This window comes from Myripristis murdjan, chromosome 19 (assembly GCF_902150065.1).
Source record: "Myripristis murdjan chromosome 19, fMyrMur1.1, whole genome shotgun sequence".
NCBI classification, from domain to species: Eukaryota; Metazoa; Chordata; class Actinopteri; order Holocentriformes; family Holocentridae; genus Myripristis; species Myripristis murdjan.
Window position 1 is genome coordinate 15,203,750 of NC_043998.1, and position 24,920 is coordinate 15,228,669.

Sequence of the window (24,920 nt, forward strand, 5' to 3'; positions counted from 1 at the left end):
ACAATTAATTTTTTTTTTTAATCATGTTAATCAACTTAAGCCCGGAAGTACATGCCATCTCAAATTGGCTCACACTGGACTGGCATAAGAGCTGGCTCCTGGTTGGATTAGGTTGGGATGAATGTAGTGAATTTGGTTTATTAACAAAAAAAAAACAAAAAAAAAAACAAATATATCCTGGTGTGATGAAACTTGTGACGCAGTCTGGCATTTTAAACCACTTCAAACCCACCAAAATTAGAGTTTTGCCATTTTTGTCATGGATAATTTGCACATTGGTGCTGGAAGGTATGCATTCACAGGTAAATATATACAATTTCAACACTCTGGAAAAGAAAGGTATATATTTGATTTGATAGATGTTGTTTAAATGTACCAGCCCATAGTTATAAATGGTTTAAAGAAGAGGCCAATGAATTTTTAAGAATAAAACTACCACTTGAGCAGTTTAAACTAATGACATGCCAACGGAATTGAGGTTTCTTTTCACGGTTTATCCCATTCCCAAACCATGCAGACCAACTAAATTAACAAATGACAGCCTTTCAAAGTCAGACAAAACAGCCCACAGAGATGAGAGCAACACGGCCTTACAGTCACAGCAGGGTTAGTATTTTTTTTATTTTTTTCCTAGGATAGTAGTCTATGTCTGCTATGTGGAGCAACGGCCACCACACACATGAATGAACCTCAAGATCCTCAAAAAAACATCAAGTTGCTCTGCTAGAAAGGCTTTTGAAAGCAGTCGTTGAGATTCATTCCTTTACATTGCATCCAGCCGAGTTTTACTAAGTATATTATATGATGCCAGGGGCAAACACTGCATAGTAAATAAAATGGGCCAACTTCATTGTGCCTTAGCATAAAATGATCAGTTGCTATTGATCCATAATTTGGACAAGTGCCAGATTATTGACAGGAAGACAAAATGTTAGGCCAGCTATGTTTCAGAAATCCCCCTATACACTCAATCACTGGAACAGAAATTGCTCCATGGTATATAATAACGCAGCCATGTTTCTTTCCCCCCTCTAGATCAATGCTAATTGAGGTCCTAGATGATGGATGTGATCTGAAATGCTTTTAACCCGCTGCCTGCTGAGAAACACATCAAGGATGGGCTACTGTACAGTTTACACTGACCACACAGAGCTCCGCGGCTGACTTTTGCTGTCTGATTATTATAGTTAGAGATGACACTGAATTATGGGGTCTTTTGTTTCAGCATGAACAGTCAATTGCTCAACAGCTTGCAAGTAATGCTGGGGCACAAATAGATGATCTGTTTTGAGGATGTGAGGGAAATTACAGATGCATTCATTTCTCTGTGAAAAAAAGAAATAGTTGCATTACACTCACTCTTGGAGGAAAAACCCATGCCTGTGCATGTTTATAAAATTAATTGATAAATATGGGTAGCTAATTACTGTATATGATATGCTGTGTCAAATAAAATTAAATTTCAGGATTTATTGACAATGTGATATCTCCATGGAGGAGCGGTAGCACAATATCCTGATCAGTGCTAACAGGATGTCAGTCCCTGAAGCCCCTCCAAACACAACTCTGTGCTGCTGCAGCCTCAGGTTGTGGACAGCACAGAGCAGATGGGGTAAACCATGCCATCAAGTGGAAAATAGACCTCTTGTGTTGTCAAAGACAAGTTACAATATAGTCTGCCAATCTTACCACCACAGGAAACAAGGAGGGTGATATTTTCAAAGTACACAGGTGTAACATCACAGGAAAGTCTTGATTCCTTCTGCTACCAGAGGCGCTGCTTGAAACTGTGAACACTCACTCCCACGCTCGACAAGATGTGACACTGGATCTTGATACATCTGACTTAGTACAATATCACCTCTCCTCTGTGAAAGGCCTCTGAAAGTCCTCCTGGTGCTCTCCTGCATGTAGCTCAGTAGGCTTCTGAAGTAACATTTCAGGTGACAAATAGTCCAACTCACTGCTGCCACCTTGTGTCACTTCAGGTCATTAAACAAGCATGAGTTGTATGAAGAAGGCTTTACCACCAGCCAAACTAATGCAGTGCTTTGAAAATGGGCTCTTACCTTTACATTTAAGGGATGGCATACAGGGGTCTAGCTGGCTGGTTCCCAGCAGTTTACAAATATGGGCCAACCTATGCTCCTCTCCATTAACTGAGACCCACTCTGTTGGCTGGAAGAGAAAGCAGGCCAGGGTCACTACTTTGAATCTGCTTACATGTGAATTCTCTCTTTCTTTGGTAATAAAATCATCAGGGACACTGATTCAGCTAAAATTGTTTGTATTCAGTAACTCAGAGCATTATTTTTTTTTTTTTGCCTCAAGTTACATACTCTACCTTGAGTTGTACATCAAGTAGGCAGTTCATTAAAAAGCAACCCAAACATCCTTACAGTTGAGCATTCATGTCAGAAAATGACTCAAGAAAGATTAATCAGATTCATTCTGCTCCATACATCAGAAAGGTTTGCCAACCACTGCAGCATGCAAGTCAAGAAGACAGCTGTGACGATAAAAGACTACTGCAAATACTTTATAATTACATACAGCAATTTGTGTATTATATACAGTACAACAATATAATAAAGTGTGGGATACATTGAATGTTTCAACAAAGGTAAAAGTGGCTGTTCTAATACATATTTTGTGGATTCTGCAAAAAGCCTATCTAACTGAATTAGGTTGATGGAACTGATATTATGAGTCTTTTCTGATGTAATTTCACTTTCCACTTTGTTGTTCTCAAATCCATAAAGTACTGTCCAGGACTATGTTTTCAAGATTTAATGCTACATTACAAAATCCTAAAATTATTTAAAATTATGTATAGGCTATACCTATCTATTAAACAGATATCTATACTATGGATCAAGTTAGCATATGCATGCAAAATAACATGTTTAATTGAACTCAAACATTTCAAAATGTTTCTAAATGAAACATAAGAGTTAATGTTTCTTACAATGCAACAAGCTTAACAATATATACAAAGTAAAACATGTACTTTGTTTAAAGAGAAAACACCCTACTCCCCTCCAAAAAAAGAAAAAACAAAACAAAACAAAAAAAAAAAAAAAACAATACACGGTACTTTGGTTAAGTTTGCCCTTCTTAAAAAGCCACAAGTTACAACACTGAGTAAATAAGAATAGTGCAGTGATAGTATCTTTTGGACATGGGGCAGCGATTCTGAAAAGTGCATGGCTTTCTTCAGTCATAGAATTATTTTCAATGGCATCTGAGATAGGAATGTTTCATCACACCCCAACAAAGTTTCTTTCCACAACACATTTCCCCACAAACTGTACAAATCCATGTCTTCTTGTCTTGAAATCGCTTTTCATAACTGATACACCTAGAAGATGCAGCTGAAAGGGATCAACTGCTTTGACGACGAAACCTACAGCCAGGGATGGAAAATGTTGATTATTTGCCAATAGCATGATCTGTTGCAGTCTATCAAAAACAAAAAACAACAAAAACAAAGCAAACAAAAAGGAAACAGCATTGCACTATGTAGTGCTGAGCAATATCTCAATATTGAGATACAGCATTAGTGTTGTCTTTCCTGGCTTTTAAGGGCTGCATCACAGTAAAGGGATACTTTTTTTTTTTTTTTAATTTATTAGACTGTGCTAGCTTTTTATTATTTTTCTGTACCTGCTTAATCATCATATACACATTAGTGATGATTATTTAGCAAAAATCTCTTGTGTGTAAATATCTTATGAAAGCACCATCAGTCATCCCTACAATATCTTCACAATATTGATATTGAGGTGTTTGGTCAAAGATATTGTGATATTTGATACTGTCCACATCGCCCAGCCCTAGTACTCTGTATATAATCACCCAGTTGAGCTCAGGTCCTGTTTGGATATGTGCCTGCCAGCCTTGGCTATCAAGCATGCCAAAAGCTACAGTGTGTCAGTGTTACCTACCTGTTTACACTCGCTGGATGGATAGATGGCTCTTTGGCTATATCTGAAGATTGATAAACGGGGCAAAGCCCACCACATCTTGCAGAAGTACCAGGGCCCTCTGTAAGGGCGGCTCAACATCAATCTCTACATTCCTCTTCCGTAGGAGATCGAGGCTGGACTCGGTCACATTGTGACAGTGATTCACCTTCAGGGACTGCAGCTTCGGGCAGTACTCTGCAACAGTCCTGTGAGCATGGCATGCAGAGGATTCTTATGAATGGGTGTGCAGGAAAAGCAATTACAGGTCTATGTCAAACGGTGGGGTGGCATAAAGTGTGAATCTCTGAACTTGGAGTTAGTTGGATTACTCCAGATAAAGTGTGATATCAAGTGTTATGAAATGGTACCTGATGGACTGGTTCCTAACCCGCAGGCAGCCTGTCAGGTCCAGCTGCTCCAGGCCCCTGCAGTTTTTGGCCACTTCTTCCACAGACTCATCAGTGACGTTGGCGTTGACTGCCACAGACAGAGACCTCAGCTCGTGACATTTCTTAGCCAGGTAGCAGATGGCATCGTCCTTGAGCTGGCGGCAGGCGGTGAGGTCGATAGACTGCAGCCCCCCGCAGTGGTCAGCCAGGCTGCGCAGGGACAGGCTGTCCACCCACTCGCAGTGCGCCAGGCCCAGGTGCTGTAGGTGCCTGCAGCTCAAGGACACAGCCACCAGGGAGTGGCGGGTAAGCCGAACGCACCCCTTCATGTCCACTCTCAGCAGGTGCTGGTTCTGGCTAATAACTGGCAGCAGCTCCTTGTCTGTCACCCAATCTGAGCAGTTCTGTAGTGACAGGGTTTGGAGAACTTTGTTGTCCTTTAACATGGAGCAAAATGCCTCCTTGGGAATGCAAGGACCAATCTGTGAATACCAGAAACAGAGCAGAAGATCGACTCTTTCAAGAACTGATACAGCATCTACCAATTTCTCTCTTTGTATCAGGCTTTAGACAAAAGAAGCCACACTGAAATGTCTTCAACCCTCACTCAGCAGCACCTACCTGGGACAGATCAAAAGTCCGACATTTGGCTAGATACACCTGGATGAGGCTGTGAAACTGCTTGCTCACTCTCTGGAGGCTGACCAGGTGTCGCAATGGCAAATAACACAAAATATGTTGAACTAGTACATCCTCCCATGGCAAGTCCAGAAGATGACATCTGCAAAAAAAACGGATATATTGTTTCACGGCTAAAATCTTATGTATACAGCATCATTAGACACTAACGCATTGAGGAGCTGTGACAGTTACATTGGCCTTCACTAAATAACATCAGAAACTATAGTAACAGCCAAGGTGTGGTATTAATTTATTCCATATATCACTAAATAAGCCGTTAGCTGGGTAAAGTAAACGGTGGCAGCAGCTACTACACCTCTCATTCACCTGGAGCTGCTCGCAGGCTATCATTAGCCGCCTAGCAAGCTAGCTCACCGGCTACCGGGCCAGCTGTTTGTTTTTTTGCTGGTACAAAACCCAAAGTTGACAAAACGCACGTACTTTCGCACTTCCGCATCTTCGTCCATTCTGAGCCGGCAACGTTATATAGTTTTACTAATGAAATGCTGTTCTTCATGTAGCTAAAATGCCGTATAACCCCTTGGCATCTTGCAAGCGTTTCGAGGCGTAAACCGGTGCTGTATTCAAGTACAGTGGGAAAAATGAAAACATTAGGCACATGAACGACGGAACAAAATGTTAATTATGACAGGGTGAGCCGGAATTTGCTGTAGTAGTTTGTCTGTCTGTCAGTGTGAACAGTTTGTCGTACGAAGTGCTATGTAACGTATGCATCAAGTGCTTTCTCTATTTTTTAAAACGTCAATTGCACGATAGATAGGTGTACTCCTTCAGCTAATTACGCCGCCGTTGCAGGACAAAGTTCATGTGTGCCTCTTGAGCCAAATCCCGACTTTATGGCCGGATCCTTTTGGTTATTACTATCAAGGCTATCAATAGCACTTTGTCTTATAATTTCAGAGAGGGAAGCTTTACGAGGAGTAAGTGAAAGCAGCATGTGTTCAGATTTCCGGGTTTACAAATTCGCCGGCATTGGTTGGTTGAGCAGATTTTGCCCTCTCTGCATAGCCAATCAGTGATGAAACCAAATACTGGCCATGCATTGGCTATGTGATGTTATATACTACACACCATGTCAAAACTATAAATATCATTGTCTTTTACTAGACCTCAGGGTATATTGTCTATTATGATCAGTCTCAAAGAGAAAAAAAACAAACAAACCAAAAAAAAAAAAAACATGTTGAATGATATAAATCAGTTCAAATCAGTACAGCCCACTGTTTTTGGCATCAGTATGCCTTTTCAGCTTTAAATGGAGGTGGCCATCAAATATATTTGTCACTGATTCAATATCAAATGTGATTCTTTTGACGTTCAGTGTGCACTATTTCAGATCTCAGTGTGATGTTGGACTCCTTTCGGTGCCTGTCAGTCGAAACTAAGAGGAAAGGATCCAACCTCATGAGTATGTTCTGCAGACCCATGTATGTGTTGAACAAATGACCATCCTGCCAATTCACCTCTAGGCAGAGCAACAATGGAGTCAGTCATGCTGAACAATTGCTGACCCAAGAGTTATGTTTCACTGAATGAGGTAAGCCAACGGGATAGCTGAGTGAATACCCACTCTTGAGCGACTACAAGCCGGTATACAAGCTGAAGCCCAAGTATGGCGGATAAATCAATCTATGATTTCTGTGCTGAGACCCTGGATGGGGAATTTGTCCCACTCAGTAACTACAGGGGTAAGGTGCTCCTGATCGTCAACCTTGCCACTTTCTGAGGGTCAACAATAGAAGAGGTAATATTTTGCAAGCATGTTCATGAATAACGGCCGTAGCACATGATCTCACAATACATCGCCTGTGTATTCTTGTTTTGCTTTTGTTAATTTATTTATTGTAAAGAGATTTGAGTCGGTGTCTTGCTCCGTCTTGCTCAGTACCACCGGCTGAATGCACTGATGGAAATGTTTGGTGACCTCAACTTCACCGTCCTTGGGTTCTCCTGTAATCAGTTTGGTCTTCAGTCACCAGGTGAGCACTAGGAAGCTTTGGAAATGGAAAGGAAAGACAGGATTCTGAGATTATTTGTTTTAAAATCATTGTTTTCATCTGTCAGTCTTATATAGTGTTTTCTACAACCTGATGTACATGCTCAGATGAGTTAGATGTATGATAAACTGTTGTGGAGATGAAAAATTCATGAAAGTAAAGTATTAACATATTATATTCCAGCCATGCTAAGACACTGTGCCACCGTGTTTTTTTTGTTTGTTTGTTTGTTTGTTTTCATTCAGAGGTAAACCATGAAACCCTTAATGTTCTGAAGTATGTGAGACCCGGCGGAGGGTTTGTTCCCAAATTCCCTGTGTTTGGCAAAGTGGAGGTGAACGGACTGAATGAAGAACCTCTTTTCACCTTTCTCAAGGTAGTGCACTTATCACGACTCAGCGCTTTGAATTTACACTTCATCATGCAGTATCTTACATTTGTCAGTGCTGTGGCTGCTTTGCCCCGAGGATGATGCTCATTTACCACTCTGTCTCTTTTACCACAGGAATCTTTGCCATTTGTGAACGCTGTTATTGGAGATATAAAGAAATTCTACTGGTCCCCAATCAAAGTCAATGATATCCGGTGGAACTTTGAGAAGTTCCTCATCAGTGCAGACGGCACGCCTTTCAGACGGTGAGTTCATAGACTTGGATGGATGTTCATTTTACCGTCAAGTCAGAAGTACAGTACATCCATCGGTCTAATGCACATTTCTTTGTTTCAGCTTTGAACTCCACTGTCCCATTCAGTCGGTGGAGAAATCCATCGCCGAACTTCTGTAGAAGCAGCTCCTCAAGCCGACATCAGTGGCAGAGTGACGATCCCTCAGTAAATGCAAGTTTGCACCTGGGCTGGATCTGATGGGAAAGGGAACAGGACTCAGAGGTTCAGTGCATTCACTCTGAGAGCAGCTTCCCTTCAGCCGCTGGTGTCATTTCAGGGTCACTGTCACCTGGTCTCAATGCCTCGGTGTCTTTTATTAGACAGAACATGTCAAATAAAGGCAAATGTTTCAGCAAAGTAGTTCTGGTTGTCTGTTGTGTTCCTTGGGCTCAAGTAGTGCAGATCTTTTCACAGGAACCCCAGGAGTTCTTAAGGGCCTCAGCATGATGACAAACAACTTAATTTCAATATAATTGAATTCACCAGAAATTGTATGGGGATTGGTCTAGCAGCAGTACTGTCTTCAAATTGCTTCAGGTGTAACCTCACAAAACATTTAAGACAATTTTGGACTACCAAAAATCACCTGGTTGTCGAATACTTGGCTTCAGTGGCCACTTAAGCACTTAAATGTTTCAGTTTACATCACATAATTGATTTATTTTCATTTACAGGTATAATATAGCTCTTTTAACAGCATGATATACGTATGTTTTAATAGCCTGGCTCCACACCGAGGAATCACACGTTTAGTTTCAAGTTTCAAGCGATTCTGCTAACCTGGAGGTCTTGTTTGCTTGTTTGTAAGTGTCACACAACAAAGCTTGTTCTTCTTCATTACTGAAATTTCTGGAAGAAAACAGGTCAAGGCAAATAATATTCTGGAATATTTTGTGTGCATGAGAGTGTGTGTGTGTGTCAGTGTGTTGACCTCTCTTAGAATACCTATAAGCAAGTTTTGGCATCAGAAGAGATATGTAATTCTAAAGTACAGAGTAAAACTGATTAACTGACTGTAATTAGTTGTCCTGTTGGCAGTGATTGATAAGTCAGTCAACTCAGCAAAGGTATGATTTATTTTAACCTGTTGACACCAATGAATAGAAGCTATAATTGTGCTATTTACTAATCTCAGAGTGTAATTATTTATCAATCTCAGGGTGTAAAATTTATCTGTCTATCCAATTAGCTAGTAATTTAATAAAATATTGAGTTTTGGCATATTTATCTCACAACAAGAGGGGAGACAATCCACTTGTCAGGTGAGATTATTTCACTTGTTTACAATGCAAATTAACATTTTTTTCTTGAAACTTTCTCTTTACGGCAGTTTTTTATACTAATGGTCTGAATTGCCTTGTTTTGGGAAACTGTTTGACCTTGTCTTCAAAATAACATGTCTTAAGACTGAATAGGAAACTATCTACTCATACTAATGTATGTTGAAGCACTGGAGAATTTTTTGTGCCAGCTTCACCACTTTCAGAAAAGAAAGAAAGAAAGAAGGAAAGAAAGAAAGAAAGAAAGAAAGAAAGAAAGAAAGAAAGAAAGAAAGAAAGAAAGAAAGAGAAAACGGTCTATTTGTATCTATCTATATCTGTATCTATTTATCTATACTCAGTGGCCACTTTATTAACAATCTAATCTAATACAATCTAATCCAACTGTTCTGCCATAAAGTTTACTGTTAGAGTGCCTATAATGCTTGGAGTTTCTTTTTGTCACAGTTATAGAGGTGTTCATTCAGTTCTATGCTTGCCATTGAACTCATAGTTAGTGGTGCTGTTGTAGTGGACTGCGTTTTATTGAGAGCTGTTTGAAAATCCACATTCTCTACAATGTCAACAAATCATCATCAACATAATTTCATATTGACAGGGCCACTATATATGTACAATGAAGCCCTAGGGTTGTATGGTTAAGGTTAGGATTTTCCGTGCGCGTAATTGGCCCGTCTGTGACCCCGTAGTTCCTGCGCTTGCGTACTTCACCGTGGGTCAGACCGCAGCAGCAGCAGCCTGTAAACATGGCTGGAGTCGGTTTTCGACGCTGGGCCCAACTGCTCTCCAAACGGAAAGCGTCTGGCATTCCAGCGCTCATTTCGGGATGTAGAGCAGGTCGGTGGTGTTACAAATCTCGGGCCGTAATTTTTGATTATTATCTCCAAGTTTATGTGTCGAATTCAATGGTTTCCGTTCCTGAATGGATATAACCTTGACATGCTACGTTAGCATACACTAGCTAAGCGGCCGCCGCTGTCCTTAGGCAGATTAACATGAGAGTAACATTTCGATTACAGTCTGTCGCTGATTAATTTGTTAGCCAGAAGTTTAACGTTACATTTGACCCTGTAAATACGTTTCTGTGTAATAATCCAAGGATTCATGTTTCAGCCTCTGGTGTTTCGAAGGATATTCTCCCTGGTCCTTACCCTAAGACTCCCGAGGAGAGAGCCGCTGCAGCCAAGAAATACAACTTGAGGGTCGATGACTATCATCCATATCCCGACAATGGCGAGGGGTGAGACTGGTGTTAAATAGACATAAATAAAGGATTTCTTTGTTAACATGTTGCAGGTAAATGTGCGGTGTCGTAAATGCACGGAGTCAGCTGTCACCCATCACCACTTGGCAGATCTACAATTGCAAAAAGTAAATAAACCCATAAATTTGTTGCACATAATTGCTTTATGTACTTATGTGTCTTGCAGCTATGGTGATTACCCGATGCTAGCAGACAGATCTCAGCATGAGAGAGACCCCTGGTACCAGTGGGACCACCCTGACCTGAGGAGGAACTGGGGAGAGCCGGTAATATGGGGATACCATTGATTGCATACAGTTTAACTTTTGGCATCACTTATATCAAGAAGCATAAATGCCTGCCTAAGAGGATTCTGTACTCCAGTTAGATATTTAGGCAGTGTTCAGATCATCTCGATTTCACAGAGGCACTGCTCTCCTTGCAGGAACATTGATCGATTTAGATAGCAAATAAATGTGTGTTATCAGTATTAGATTGCCCCTGATAATCAGCATTTGTTCTCTGGTCTTTCTTCAAGATGCACTGGCATTTCGACATGTTCATCAGAAACCGTGTGGATACCTCTCCCAGCCCAGTTTCCTGGTCCTCAATGTGCAAACAGCTGTTTGGTTACATCGGATTCATGTTGTTCATGTTCTACGTCGGTGGGGTATACGCATCATACCAGCCTGTTGTAAGTACAGACCAAAGTCAGGGCACGTTATGCATATGACGTAAAAGTATTTTAACAGGTGTTAAATGTGCCTACTCATCACTTTTGTCTTGTGCACATGGGTGCCGCTTTGACCAGGTTTTTTAAATGATTATTATTCTCAAATCATTTATCCACATCTTCAGGGTAATGGACAGGGTAAGCTACCGCTGTTAGGATTTCAGTGCCCTGCATCATCTGTTTCTGTACTTATCCAGATCAGTGTCTGATTTACTTTTTCATATTTTTCCTTTGCATATATGGCTCAAATTTTCGAATTTGCAACTGTATTGCGTCCTCTTGACTTTACAAAATGCTGATCATAATACAGGTCTGCCTACTGCAGGAAGCGCTCTGCTTTGTATTGAATAAATTAACCAGGTTTTATTAAGAAAGCAGACTTGTGATCATGTTTGAAGCAACCCTTTGTGCCACTGTTCAAAATGAAACGCCTTACCAACCTGCTGGGACTCGCCACAAATAGCTGTAATTACTAGCCCCTCTGTGAAAGAAAAATGTGTCTGATTCATCAGTAAAGTCAAGGAGCTACAGATATCTGACCATTGGCTGGAGGTTTCAGTCCTGCAAATTTCACTTGTTGCTTTATAAATAACAGACATTATAAGGGTGTTGCTGTCCAGTGGTAGTACTCAGCATGTGGACACCTTAGTAACAGCAATAGTCCATAGAACTGGTAAATCTATATAATCTGTAATTGTTTCCTTCTAATCTAGTGAGTAATGCATTCTGTGTGAATATTGTTGTGGTGTTGGAGCTTCCCACAAAGAAATGCTGCAAAATGTTACTCAACTTTAAAAGGCAGCCAAGTGGCCATAGTATAATGCAGGTGATTATTTACAAGTGGTAATGATGACTTAGTGCTTGTATCACATGAAATGGAAAACTATCCTGATTATGCTGGCTTTTTTCTGGGTGTGTCCCCTCTTCATTATTTGGAATGAATTTTTATCTGCATATATGCACTCATGCAGGCAGTATCATACTAAGTTTTACTAAGATCAGATTTTGTCTCTGTCCTAGGCACCCAAACAGTACCCCTACAACAACCTGCACCTGGAGAGAGGAGGAGATCCTGAAAAACAACCCGAGGAAGTCAAACATTATGAAATCTAATGTGTAAACCTGACTGCTGTTCTGTGTATATACTATACTTCTGTCATGAATAAAGACTTATGTAAACAGTTGTGTTCCTCTCTCTCTGTTTATATTGTTCTTTTGTTTGTGGAAAATATCTTAACCCATAGGCTCACAGTGTAATACCACTGGATGTTATCTGGTGATTTTAAACATAGTTTGGTATCCTATTGAACATTACATGAGAGAAGGCATATACTTGATCCCCACATGAGCAAAACAGTGACGTGACACGGTCAGCTGGTAGTGGAGTGGGTCACGCTTGAAAAACCTGTTGGTCACATCATAGCAGGATCGGGTTCCTGTTGTCCTCACCGGCCACCGTACAGAAGTGACAACAGCGAAGTACTTTAGTCGGAGCTTAGCTGCTAGCTTGGCAGTAGCTCTACTGTTGTAAGGACAGTACGAGTGTGATAAACAACTGACGTGAGTACACCGGATTATCCAAATCACGTTTATAGTACTGATTGAGACTGTACATGTTCGATAAATACTGTAACTTAACTGTTACCTGTAAAACTAGGCCAACAGTGATGTAGTTAGCTCAGTAGCTTACATTAGATAGCATTGGCTCTAACTATTCACTGAACCTGAAACGGCGGAAATTGAGAAGGTTGAATTTTAGCCAGCTTGTGTGAGTTTCTGATGTCTTGGCATGAGCAGAAATTCAAATGTTGCTTCAAAGACATTTAACGTCGTAGGGAAGAGTTTTGTCAAGATGTTGTGTGTGTAGCCAAGCTAACGTTAAGTCGGTGATAGCTGTGTGTCGGGAACGGAACTGCTGTTAGCCAATCGCATAAAGCTAGCAGGTGTGAAATGTCACATTTTTGGACTATTTCCTGAACCACGTAGCGTTAATATTATGTACCGTGGCTCATTTACTGACAATGGAAGTTATGCTGGCAAATTTCAACCATTTCCTAACGTGGTCGCAGTTATATGAATAAAATGGATAGCTGACGTTAGCTAGAAATTCCAGGGAATAGTCGGAGTCAGCTGTGTTAATATGGGTGGCTCCCTGTCTTGATGCTAATGCAGAGGACTGGCATGGATTTGAATTGGCAGTCAAAAAATTGTGCTAATCACATTTCATCTCACTTAATTGAGAGCTATTGATTACAATTTTGTCATTCACATTGGTATCACGATATTAGCTGTGTGAGGGAATTCGTTAATAATGCATTGGAGTCTGTGACCCAAAATCCAGGACTCTGACAGCACAGCTTACACCAATAGCGGAAGATGAGGCTGAAGGAGATCCAGAGGACAGCCCACCAGGCGTGGAGCCCTGCCATGCACCACCCTGTCTACCTGGCCTTAGGTATTTTCATGCTCCAATCCATGTGTTCAGCTTCAAAACACATTAAGCTGTATTTTACACAGCACTTCATACATTTAACTTGTTCTTCTTCCAATTGTTTTGGACAATAAACAGGCACATCTGCACAGCAGCTCGATGCATCTTTCAACACCACTGCAGCTCTCGAGATATTCGAGATGGATTTTTCTGATCCCTCCATGGACATGCAGCTCAAGGGGACACTACCCACCTCAAACAGGTGACGTAGTACAGATGCCAGGATATATTTTTTTGGCAATATTGTATCAATTTATACTAGACTTGCGTCCATGTCAACCACTGCAAAGAAGTGATATTTGCATTTTTGCAATGTGCTTTGATGTTATTTTTTCATGGTTAGCTGCAACTTGCAAATTCACAATTGGACTGTACTGAAGCTGTACTTGTTATGCACTGAAAACAAGGCTAAGACACATGTAGTGTAGGGGAGACAAAGGACGGCGCTTTGCTGTAAAATTTGACCCTAGGCCAAAGGCGGTACATGTAATTATAAACAACTACAGCAGAGGCTTGGGGTATGTCACTTGAAACAAATACTTGGGCTCACAGTGTCGTCACCTTTATTCTCCTTAGATTGCACAGTATCATATGGGTGAACTTTGGCATGGGAGCAGACGGTACAGGAGGCAGACTGGTTGGTGGCAGTGAAAATGGCACATTGACAGTGTATAGCCCAGAAGCCATAATAACGTCTGGAGCAGAGGCAGTCGTGGGACAGTCTGATAAACACACAGGCCCTGTCCGAGCACTGGATTTCAACCCATTTCAGGTAAAGTGTGTCGTCAAAAGAGTGTATGTATGCGAGATGATTTATGAAGAAGGCCATCACATCCCAGTAATTTCTCTTAGCGGTTCTGTAACCCATCCAATTTATCTGTTTCAACTGATTTCCCCTCTAGAGCAATTTACTTGCATCAGGAGCAAATGACTCAGAGATATACATCTGGGATTTGAACAACTTTAGCAATCCAATGACGCCAGGAGCAAAGACACAGGTGAGGGCATTTTTATATTTAAACTATAAAATGTTCAGTCAGATATGATTGAAAGATAATCCATTTTATGAGGTTGACAATTGAGGTTGGGTGTGTTGATTTCTTCTTATTTTAATGCTGACCCACATTTGTGCTCCAAGTCAAAACATAAAATTGACAACACACTCCCCAATGATTGTTTCTCCGTTTCCTTATTTTTGTAGCCATGCGAGGTAAGAAAGTAAGCCACAAGAAAGTTTTGTTTGTGATTTCCACTTGATGTGTGGTGTGTTTGTCTAACTGCCTGGGGATAATGGGAATGATTATGCTTTGTCACCTGGAAATTTACTTCATAAAGTTAGGATGCCCCAAATAAGAATTTGCAAAAAGGTAATAAACATAAACAACATTTATGAACAAAATGGTCTCATGGGTGGCCTCTTTGATATAGCAGGAATGATTGGCGGGTGTGTGTGTGCGTGTTAATAGCACTGCCTTCTATATTTTTGTAATGAGAATACCACTTTTCTTACAATACTTACAATAAGCAACAGGTATGTGCACTTAATTCAGTTTGGCACACATGTATCTGATCCTGACCCAGTATCAGTGCCAGCAGTTGGCTCTTCACAGCAATTTACATAGTCAGCACTAACAGTATTTGCATGTCACATTAACTGTAGTTGCACTTTTGAATATCAGGCCAGTATTTGTTGCAGACTCACTGACGGCCTTGTTTTGTCAGTAAGGCTCTCCTTCTCCTCTTTCAGCCTGCTGAAGATATCAGTGTCGTGTCCTGGAACCGGCAGGTTCAGCACATCCTGGCCTCGGCCAACCCCAGTGGGAAAGCAGTTGTGTGGGACCTGAGAAAGAACGAGCCCATCATCAAGATCAGTGACCACAGCAACAGGGTTGGTGGTTTTTAAACAGGGTCCAAAATTGCCACCCACCAAATGCCAGTACAGTTTGTCCGTGGTAGATAAATTAGTCGTTGCCTGTTGGCAGGCTTTGTCCTTGCTGACCACTAAAAAGTTATTAAAAAGAAAAAAAATGAAGTGTGAAAACTAAATCAGCCCACACAGTACCTGATTCTGTACATGATGTACCACTTAATATGAGCAATATGACATTTCTATGAAAAGTGTTTCTTAATTTCACCAGTAAAAATAATTCTTGGTAGTTGAGAATTATTTTTTGACTGGCTTGCCAAGGCCAAATTTTGCACTTTGCTTAAAAAGGGCTATTGTTCCATACTCGATAGCCATCATTCCATAGAAGATCCCTTTCATCATGTGAAGTTTATTTTTTTATATGCTTTCTAGATGCACTGTTCAGGAATGCTGTGGCACCCTGATGTGGCCACCCAGTTGGTGTTGGCCTCTGAAGATGACCGCCTTCCAGTCATCCAGATGTGGGACCTGCGTTTTGCCACATCGCCCCTCAAAGTCCTTGAGAACCACACAAGGTAAGGTTTTGCATTTCTTTCCATGTATATCACGCTCATCTGTGTTTGTAGCTCAATTTGAAGTACCAGTGTTCTGTTGTTCATTTTATCCCATTTTCTTATTAGGGGAATTCTGTCCATTTCCTGGAGCCAAGCTGACTCGGAGCTCCTGCTGAGTAGCGCTAAAGACAACCGTATCCTCTGTTGGAATCCAAACACTGCAGAGGTTTGTCCCATTAGGAGCAGCTTCATCATTACCCCTACACTCATACATTCTCTATGTATGAATGTATGTTGAGATGGCTGCTGCAACAATGTAATTTCCTGTGAAGGATTAATAAAGTACTCATCATATTTCCTCAAATGACTACTGTGCTAACATGCTTTGTTCATTTCTCATTCTAGGTAATATATGAGCTGCCAACAACCAACCAGTGGTGTTTTGATGTCCAGTGGTGCCCCAGGAATCCAGCCCTGCTGTCAGCAGCCTCATTCGACGGGAGGATCAGTGTCTACTCGGTGATGGGAGGCAGCTTGGAGGCTCAGCAGCAAAGCACTGCTGATAAGGTAGTCGCTCTTCTATCTTAATCCTTACAACATTCGCTGAAAAACATGTTGGGTCTCCCTGAGATCATGCTTGTATGAGTGGATTAATATAGACAGACATTAACTCTGCTTAATCAACGTTTTGTCATGGACATGTCTATGATTCATAATCCTGAAGGTAGCAAATTGACTTCCTGGGATGTCGGAAATAATCGTCTGAATAAATGTGTTTGTTTTCTTAACATTGTCTTTTTAATTCAACAGATATCCTCCTCATTTGACACAATGGATCCCTTTGGCACAGGGCAGGTGCTCCCTCCCTTGCAAGTGCCCCAACCAACAGCACCAGCCACCATAGTTCCCCCTCTGAAGAAGCCACCTAAATGGGTTCGCAGACCAGTGGGAGCTTCCTTTGCTGTGAGTGCAACACATTTTAAAATGTTTTATGGCCTTGTTAATGAAAGAGCATTTCTAGACTATAACTTTTTAAAATGTTTTTCAACTTTGTATCTCCTGCTGGCTTCTTGTGTTTCAGTTTGGTGGGAAGCTGATCACCTTTGAGAACCCTAAGGTTCCTCCTGTGCAGAGCCCCCAGCCCATCCCCAGACAGGTGCTTGTGAGCCAGGTGACGACAGAAACCGAGTTTCTTCAGCGCTCCAGGGAGCTCCAGGCAGCTCTGCAGTCAGGCTCCTTCACCAACTACTGCCAGGCCAAGATTCAAAACGCCCCCTCTGATGCTGAGCAGGACATATGGAAGTTCCTTCTGGTGGGGCTTACATAACTCCACATTTTGAAACATATCACTGTCTGTAAACCGGTGACTCAGTCAGTGTATAACTGTTGATTTTCTAAGCTAATATACACTTTAATTTTGCAGGTCAACTTTGAAGATGAAGCCCGTGTTAAATTCCTCAGACTTCTGGGTTTTAGCAAAGATGAATTGGAGAAAAAGGTATTGTGTCTCTGGTTTATATTTAGCAATGTCACTAATTACTATCTAATGTTTGTAAGCATGTGTATAGTAAATGACACTCTCATCTCTTTGTTGTAACAAATTGTCTCAATTCAGATTTCAAAGTGCTTGGGGAAGAATTTGCAGCCTAATGGACATGGAGTAGATGCCAAAGATTTGGCAGAAAAGATGCAGCTGCTCTCCACAGAGGTCAGAAATCCTACACACCGCCAGTTTATTCTTTATATGCTCATTATTTTTGTTGTCCAAAATTTTCTGCTCTTATTTATAAAATATTATTTTTTAATTTCCAGAGGTCTGAAGAAGCAAGCGCTGCAGCGGACTCCAAGTCTTCAGGTTCTGCTTCACCATCAGACTTCTTCAGCCACATCCGAAAGGAAAATCCCAACTTCCAGATCCCTGTTTCATCTGGTAATATTTCCTCCGTCTATGACACACTTAATTAGATGATTATGCTTGTTAGCTCTCGTTTTTTTTTTTTTTTAATCTGAAACTCACCTTCTCCACTCTTTTTGTTGTGTTGAAGATACTGATGGTTTAATAAGCCAGGCATTGCTGGTGGGTAACTTTGAGGGAGCTGTGGATCTCTGTTTGAATGACGGCCGCTATGCTGAAGCTATCCTGCTGTCGATCAGTGGAGGAGAGGAATTACTGAAGAAGACTCAGCAGAGATACCTGGACAAGCAGAAGAACAGCATCTCAATGGCAAGGAATTCATGTCTTGTCTATAGATATCCTAAAATTTCTTGTTACAGTAAATTTGCATTAATTGTGGGTCCATTGGTACAATCAGATGGGAATATGTGCCTCAGAGGTGTATTGATTCAGTCTGCTCCCTCCACCAGCTTATATCATCAGTGGTCACCCAGAATTGGAGAGACATAGTGCAGAGCTGTGAGCTGGACAATTGGAAGGAGGCTCTCGCTGCTCTGCTGACCTATGCTCACCCTGAAGAGTTTGCTCGTCTGTGCGGTAAGTTACTCAAGAGTGCAGCGGCACATTAATCATTCTGTGACTTGTTTTGCCTCCAGGAGAGTTGGACCATTTCAGCAATACTTGTTTCACTTGCTTACCAACATGTCTACATCTGTGCCTAGCCTCCCTGTTTTCTGATTCATCCTCACCGTTTTTGTTGTCCTTACTTGCTCTCCCTCCCTCTCCAACCTGGTAGACACCCTGGGGGCTCGATTGGAGGGTGAAGGGACAGAGAAGCGATGCCTGCAGGCCTGTCTCTGTTATATCTGCTCTGGGAATATTGAGAAATTGGTGGAGTGCTGGGCTTTGCAGAGGGACTGCTCCTCTCCTCTTGTTTTAGAGGTATAACATTTTGCAACATTTAATCTAGGCTGGGCTCCTGTCCATTTTGACCCCCAGCAGATTCATTTCAAATGAAGTTCTGCTTTGTTTATACTTGTAAAGTTCGTACATTCGTTTGTACTTGTAAACTGTAAGGCCACTGAGAGACTTATCTGCAGTGACATTTTATGTCTGTGTTTGTGGGTTTGAAAGGATCTGGTGGAGAAAGTGATGATTTTGCGCAAGTCAATTGAACGCCTTCGCAACAGTGAGGTGGCAGTCCAGAGCCCTATCCTGGCAGAGAAGCTAAGTCGCTACGCTGGCATCCTCGCTGCAGAGGGCAGCCTGGCTGCTGCCATGACCTACCTTCCTGAGAACTCAGACCAAGTAAGAGGCATTGCATCTGTCCTCACTCAGTGATATTCAAGAAATTGTGATTTTGCTTTCTTTTATGGAAGTATATATAATAATTTTGCGTTTGTATATGTGTGCTGTTTTGTTTCTCCAGCCTGGTATCATGATGCTGAGAGACAGGCTATTCCACGCTCAGGGAGAGGCCACTGTTGGACAGCAGCCTCAACGCCCCAACAACACAGTAAACGCATCTACAGCCAAGCCCACTCCTGCTGCTCAGACACCAGCACAAAAATCACAAATTATGGTATTCATTCCTTAGTGATTGAAAGCAATCATTTGTGAACCCGTTTTTGAAAATTAAGTATTGTACAGTTTATGCCCTTTCTTTTGTCATTATGGATGCTAGACTTTTCTCTAAGACTTGAAATTAGTGACAGTGAGACCCTGTGTTATTCTCTCACCACAGAGTCAGTACCAACCTTCCCCTCCTGCCCAGATGGCTCAGGTTGGGCAGCCTCCTATGCCGTCAGTTTTTACCCCACATGCTGCTCCTACCAACACTGGGCCTGGCCTGCCGCCCTCCTCTCATGTACTGCCACCCAGTGCCCCCCGCCCTGCCATACGGCCTTCTTACCACCAACATCCTGCTCCTGCTCCAGGTTTGACCTTGTCCAGTTGAATATTCAGGTTTTACACATTGATTTGATTCAAAATTATAGCACTTACTTGTGTTGTTCCTCAGGCTTCCCTTCTCCTCAGCCATTCCAGCCACAGCCTATGCCTGTGGGCGGACCGTCAGCCTTCCCTCCTCCAGGTCCTACTATGCCAGCTGCTAGTTTATCAGGACCCCCGCTGCCATCTTCGTCATCCGCCCCCGGGGGCCTGCCCCCCATGCCCAGCCCCGGGGTTCCACCAACAGGCTTCATGCCCTCCACCTCTTTACCTTCAGGCCCCATGGCCGGCAGTCCACAGCCCGGAGCCCCAGTGCCCATGTACCCAGGGGGCTCACACAACCAAGGACCTGCACCTCCCATGGGACCTGGCCCGTATACCCCTCTGGGGTCAGGGTATCCACAAGGAGGCCCTGGCGCTCCTGCAGTGAAGCCCTTCCCAACCTCTGCTGCTCCTCCTCCTCCTCCTACAGGTAGATCACATATTAGTCAATTTTTAGCCCAAAGAATATCATGATCAGTCATGTTCAGTCCTCTTATTATGTTATTCATGGTTAACATAGAATGTCCAGGAAAATGTTTGTTTTGACATTTCTTAGAGACACATCTGCTCAGTGTTGTGGATGGAATATGTTGCTAATGGTCAGCTGTCCCCCTCATTTGACTTGCAGGATACTTTCCTTGGCTGAGTTCCCAGGGTGATGATCAAGGTGACAGGGTTAGGGTTGGATATGGCATAAGAGTGCACAGAAAACATGTATGGTAGTGTTCGCTTGTGCAGCCACACGCTTGAGGGAAATGTAGTGAGTCAATAACTGATATGGATGCATGTGATCTATAACCACATAGTAAAAAAAACAAAAAACAAAGTCCAAGCTTCAACCAAGCTAGGGTTTATTTGGACCATATAGCTCCAGCTCCTAATGAAGATAACATATAATTATCACACATTGTCAACAATGTAAAAGAACATTCGGGATTTTATGTATTTATACATAAAAGTGTATTTATAAATTGTATTTGAGATTCAAATAGGTGTATTGCATATTAACAAATGACGATTCAACAGCGGTGTACTGTAAACTTACATCTGTTGAATAATTACGAGGATGCTGCCTGAACATTGCCATATTTGCTGTTTTGTTTCTCTGTTCATGTAATTGCTGGACTTTTGGGCAAATGTATGTATTTGTCTTTGTTTTACGTGCTTGTGCCATGTAGACTAACCTTGGCTCAAAGAGACTGTCTGATAAAGGCTGATCTTTGGCTGCTAGAGTTTGATATGAGTGGGGGAAAAGCCTGGTGGCTGAGTTTGTTTGTAATTCCTGCTCTTTTCTGATTCAGGATCTCAAGATGGCTGGAATGACCCACCAGCAGTGCGAGGTGGACCCAGGAAGAAGAAGGTAGACCTGGATCTGTTGCTATTCCAAATCTGTCTACCTCAGTTTGGAGATTTTCTCCTCTTTTTAAGGTCATCACAGCCCAGTAAAAGGCTACAGTGCTAGTAAACATGGGAACCTAATGTGATGTAAGCACATCTGACAATTAGTTACAGTACACAGACTCTAATGGGCGTTAATGTATTAGACAGCTAAACAAATGAAATCTTTTTTATCTCCCCAAGATACATGGTAATCATGTCAGTGTTATGAGGTATACATACCTCAGTTCACAAACTTAACCTGTCATTGATTCTTATTAATATACTAATCCTAAATTGTTTATACAATGTAGTAAACTTAGTGTAGCATGAGGCAAGCATTATTTGTTCATTTGTTATTTTTGAAATGACAACAGGCAGGGAAAACCCCTCTGTTAATATGGTATGAAAGTGTGTATTCCCTGAAGTCTGCTCATCATCTCAGGAGCTTCAGTGTTTTGAAACAATGTTCCTCTCACTGAGCGAGTGTTGCATTGTCATCTGTACGCAGGTTCCTGATAACTACACTCCACCAGCCCCCATCACTGCTCCTGTAATGGGATTTCCAGTGGAAGCCCCGCAGCCCCACGACCACGCCCAAGTCGCCCCTGGGGCCCCTCAGGAGCCCAATGTGCAGGTTGGTGTCTGGCACAGGCTGATGCTGAATGCTCAACAATCAACTAAGCATTTTTTTTTTCAGTGCATTGTTGTTCAGAGTTGAATGCACATAGAGAAGCATCTCAACAGCAGGTGTTTCTGTACTGTTTTTCTTCAGCTGCTTCAGCAGCTGCCAGCAGAGAGGGTGGAGCAGAGAGAGATCCCTGCGGAACACATGATCCTCAAGTCTACCTTTGACAGCCTGGTGCAGCGCTGTCAGCTAGCAGCAGGAGATCCAGTAAGTCCCAGAGCTCCTTAAACATGTGGCATCATCCAGCCTGCACAGTGTTAGTCATAAAGCCTGTACTCACTGAAGGAAAAAATGGTGCATTGATTGCTTATAAAATGAAATGTAAACATTTCTTCCCTAGCAAACAAAAAGGAAACTTGACGATGCAGCCAAACGCCTGGGATACCTGTATGACAAGCTGAGAGACCAGTCGGTAAGGAAATGTCAAATGCAAAGCAGATTATCAACATGCGGCAAAAATAAGAGGCCAGGCATTCACAGATGGCCGGGTTGGTAAACATGAGCGAGCGATTTCTGGATATTGAAATTCAAACAGCGTCACACTTATCTTTCTCTGCCATGTGGAGCCACTAATGTGAAGTCAGCTAGTGTAGAAAATTCAGCTACAGTGATACAAAACAGTCAGTGGCTATAGAGCACCGTATAGGCCAAACAGCTTGCCATCTGTATATCACATAAATTCCCCTTATGTTCTAACAAAACTAGATGATAGAAATCTGCCTTTACCTGAAAAAGTGCCCTGTGGTAACATTTGATTGCCTCTCTCTTTGCACAACTGGTAGCTTTCTCACCACATCCTGGGGGGGCTGCATGAGATCAGCCGCTGTGTGGCAAGCCAGAACTACCAGCGGGGCCTGGAGGTCCACACCCAGGTGGTCAGCAGCAGCAACTTTAGCGAGATCTCCGCCTTCATGCCCATCCTCAAAGTGGTCATGACCATCGCCAACAAGCTGGGCGTCTGACCCAGGGGCTGACACACACACACACACCAGACTTCAGTGTTATGGATCATTTTGTTATATATGTATTTATTCTTTTTTTTTTTTTTTTTGAGCTAATGACATGCTTTGATAATAATTACCAGTAATATTGCAGATTGTGGTCTTCACTATGTATGTACTCCTTGCTAAGGACTCAGCTTAATTGGCTGATGAGGTGGAATTTCCCAGAGGAGGATTGTTGTTGTCGTGGTAATTTTCGATAAGATGAATGTTTTTTGAAAACAAAAAAAAGTTGTGATTCTGTGTAATTTCAAGAGTGGGAAATGTTGGTGTAAAATATAAATCAGTTATGCTGCAATGTTTGAATCAAGGCTGTGGCCACACAAGTGGGTGCGCTTACTTTGTCAGGAGCACACCATATACACAGTTTCATATGATTTTCCTCTCACTTTGGCTGTGGGTAATCCCATTTGATAAATTTTTGATTTCATAAATGCAGTATCACCGCTGCTGCACAAACAAGCATCTTTATCAAACGGGACTAACTACTACACCCAAGGTAAAGATGGAAAATTATGTATGGATAAAATTTGCGGTGCACTTTATATCATACATCGGTCGGTGTACTTTGTACGGGACAAAAACAAAGTATGCGTCTGTGTCCTGAGAGTCATGTCAACATGCAAGTTTCAGGAGACTTAGATCAAGAAAGAACCTTTTAAACACATACTGTATGTACCATAGCACTGACTTGATTTCTCCATAGAACAGTTTATGTCCAATTAAATGTGCCATCAGGTTCTTTGGGCCAAAGCACTGCAACAGAATGTAAATCGGTGATCTTTATTGAGCTGCTGGATTTTTTTCCCCCTCTATTTTGTTCAGTTAAACCTATCCTCACAGTGCTATTGCCTGGTGGCTCGCGTGATCAAATACTTTTCCTCCGTTACCCTCCGACCTGTAGTGTGCATGCTTGCAATGTTAACTCCAACTCCTGTGTTATTGACTGCTGAATTCACATGGCAGCTCATGGAAAAAAATAGTAACTACTGTTGAATTTCAAAAGATTTTACACTGCCTCCGCAACCCTTCACCCTTGTTAACTCAGCCGTTCCCATCGTTAACATGATTTTAGTCATTTCTCTACCCAGACTACATCCTTTTTTCTTTTTTTTTTTTTTTTTTTGTAAATTCCAAATGACTTGTCAATCCTTTCTGATCATACTTGTTTTTAGTTTAGAAAACATAATGAAATCAACTTAAAATAAATGTGGACGAGGAATGTGTTGAGGAAAATATGTGTGCTCTAGAAGCTGAGATTTGTCAGTAGTTTGTGGCTGGACATTAGTGGGAGAGTCTGGGTTTAAGCATATATCATACAGCAGCAGAAGGCAGTGAAGTGCCTCAGTGCTCATTTTGGTTGCACAGATATTTATACAATCCATGTTGCTTTCTTTATCCATTTTCTGTACCTTTTTCAAATAAAAAATGCTTCAGAATTTCTCAGGCTTCACTCAGTTGTTCTGTGTTGATATATATAGACTATCAGACGTTGGAACTACAAAGAGCATATTTAGTGCACTTGGCAGCAAGCTTGTTGACTCCATACTGCATGTATTTCACAAATTCTGTTTAAAGACAACCTGAAGTTATCACTCACATCTCTATGTTGTGGGCAGTTCCCAGTTATACACAGTAGATGGCGTAATTACACAATAAATCACATCTAAAAAGTTTTTTGCAAGTGTTGCGTTCAAATGCTCATTGTGTGTAATTTACGAGCTCGAGCATCGTAAAAAGGCTTGTCGTGTAATTTTTGTTTGGTTTACGACGGGCATAACCATAAAATGGCCTCTGCAATGTAAGTATATTTTATTAATTGGGTTAAAGGTGAAGCCGAGATATACAAGAACACATGCACGGGGTGATAAACGACAACACATCAATTTCACCATCAGCTGTTAAACGGAGTTTCCGCGCTCTGCGGCCGTAAACGTTACAAATCACGGTGCTGCTTCCAAGTCATGTGGGGATTTCCGGCTCAGTGATCTCAAGGCTCAAAGCACCGACTCGGAAATGTTGACACATCTCAGCCCATTTCAAACTGTTATACGCCACTACTTTAGTTTTCCACGGGC

At 41.8% G+C, this 24,920-nt stretch overlaps 4 protein-coding genes across 7 annotated transcripts; 3 read left to right on the forward strand and 1 right to left on the reverse strand.

Moving 5' to 3' along the window:
• Nucleotides 1-2,525: 2,525 nt before the first annotated feature.
• fbxl15 (F-box and leucine-rich repeat protein 15) lies at nt 2,526-5,812 on the reverse strand. Its single transcript, XM_030078502.1, has 5 exons — nt 5,480-5,812; nt 4,979-5,138; nt 4,337-4,839; nt 3,948-4,174; nt 2,526-3,406 (listed from the first exon to the last, which is right to left on the reverse strand). The coding sequence occupies exons 1-4, from the start codon at nt 5,503-5,505 to the stop codon at nt 3,985-3,987; spliced, it is 879 nt and encodes a 292-aa protein (XP_029934362.1). The 5' UTR covers nt 5,506-5,812; the 3' UTR covers nt 2,526-3,406; nt 3,948-3,984.
• On the forward strand, nt 5,593-8,079 carry gpx9 (glutathione peroxidase 9). Its single transcript, XM_030078503.1, has 6 exons — nt 5,593-5,626; nt 6,396-6,803; nt 6,945-7,038; nt 7,302-7,432; nt 7,562-7,692; nt 7,784-8,079. Exons 3-6 carry the CDS (start codon nt 6,966-6,968, stop codon nt 7,839-7,841), a joined length of 393 nt encoding a protein of 130 aa, XP_029934363.1. The 5' UTR covers nt 5,593-5,626; nt 6,396-6,803; nt 6,945-6,965; the 3' UTR covers nt 7,842-8,079.
• A 1,599-nt stretch (nt 8,080-9,678) lies between these two features.
• Nucleotides 9,679-12,162, forward strand: ndufb8 (NADH:ubiquinone oxidoreductase subunit B8). The gene is made up of 5 exons (XM_030077532.1): nt 9,679-9,839; nt 10,116-10,242; nt 10,433-10,532; nt 10,784-10,939; nt 11,999-12,162. The coding sequence occupies exons 1-5, from the start codon at nt 9,749-9,751 to the stop codon at nt 12,089-12,091; spliced, it is 567 nt and encodes a 188-aa protein (XP_029933392.1). The 5' UTR covers nt 9,679-9,748; the 3' UTR covers nt 12,092-12,162.
• A 238-nt stretch (nt 12,163-12,400) lies between these two features.
• Nucleotides 12,401-24,295, forward strand: sec31b (SEC31 homolog B, COPII coat complex component). Of its 4 annotated transcripts, XM_030077527.1 has the most exons (28): nt 12,401-12,538; nt 13,320-13,433; nt 13,548-13,671; nt 14,046-14,241; nt 14,372-14,467; nt 14,671-14,679; nt 15,217-15,357; nt 15,769-15,911; nt 16,017-16,116; nt 16,296-16,457; nt 16,701-16,853; nt 16,972-17,202; nt 17,314-17,388; nt 17,506-17,598; nt 17,703-17,820; nt 17,936-18,114; nt 18,255-18,381; nt 18,581-18,726; nt 18,919-19,092; nt 19,214-19,366; nt 19,529-19,721; nt 19,805-20,206; nt 20,405-20,443; nt 21,078-21,136; nt 21,665-21,790; nt 21,929-22,048; nt 22,182-22,253; nt 22,624-24,295. In XM_030077527.1, the coding sequence occupies exons 2-28, from the start codon at nt 13,355-13,357 to the stop codon at nt 22,801-22,803; spliced, it is 3,690 nt and encodes a 1,229-aa protein (XP_029933387.1). In that variant the 5' UTR covers nt 12,401-12,538; nt 13,320-13,354; the 3' UTR covers nt 22,804-24,295. The 4 variants fall into 4 exon arrangements, with proteins under 4 accessions (XP_029933387.1, XP_029933389.1, XP_029933388.1 ...); XM_030077529.1 differs by lacking the exon at nt 20,405-20,443; XM_030077528.1 differs by lacking the exon at nt 14,671-14,679.
• Nucleotides 24,296-24,920: the final 625 nt, after the last annotated feature.

Bases quoted from the DNA above. Each gene is read 5' to 3' on its own strand.
- gpx9 (XM_030078503.1), top strand. From the start codon at position 6,966: ATGGAAATGTTTGGTGACCTCAACTTCACCGTCCTTGGGTTCTCCTGT. The intron at 7,039-7,301 runs GTGAGCACTAGG...GTTTTCATTCAG, and splicing joins GTTTGGTCTTCAGTCACCAG to AGGTAAACCATGAAACCCTT. The intron at 7,693-7,783 runs GTGAGTTCATAG...TCTTTGTTTCAG, and splicing joins GACGGCACGCCTTTCAGACG to CTTTGAACTCCACTGTCCCA.
- ndufb8 (XM_030077532.1), top strand. From the start codon at position 9,749: ATGGCTGGAGTCGGTTTTCGACGCTGGGCCCAACTGCTCTCCAAACGG. The intron at 9,840-10,115 runs GTCGGTGGTGTT...TTCATGTTTCAG, and splicing joins CATTTCGGGATGTAGAGCAG to CCTCTGGTGTTTCGAAGGAT. The intron at 10,940-11,998 runs GTAAGTACAGAC...TCTCTGTCCTAG, and splicing joins ACGCATCATACCAGCCTGTT to GCACCCAAACAGTACCCCTA.
- fbxl15 (XM_030078502.1), bottom strand. From the start codon at position 5,505: ATGGACGAAGATGCGGAAGTGCGAAA. The intron at 4,840-4,978 runs GTAGGTGCTGCT...TGGTATTCACAG, and splicing joins GGACTTTTGATCTGTCCCAG to ATTGGTCCTTGCATTCCCAA. The intron at 4,175-4,336 runs GTACCATTTCAT...CCATGCTCACAG, and splicing joins GTTAGGAACCAGTCCATCAG to GACTGTTGCAGAGTACTGCC.
- sec31b (XM_030077527.1), top strand. From the start codon at position 13,355: ATGAGGCTGAAGGAGATCCAGAGGACAGCCCACCAGGCGTGGAGCCCT. The intron at 18,115-18,254 runs GCAAGGAATTCA...TCCCTCCACCAG, and splicing joins AGAAGAACAGCATCTCAATG to CTTATATCATCAGTGGTCAC. The intron at 19,367-19,528 runs GTATTCATTCCT...CTCTCACCACAG, and splicing joins CACAAAAATCACAAATTATG to AGTCAGTACCAACCTTCCCC.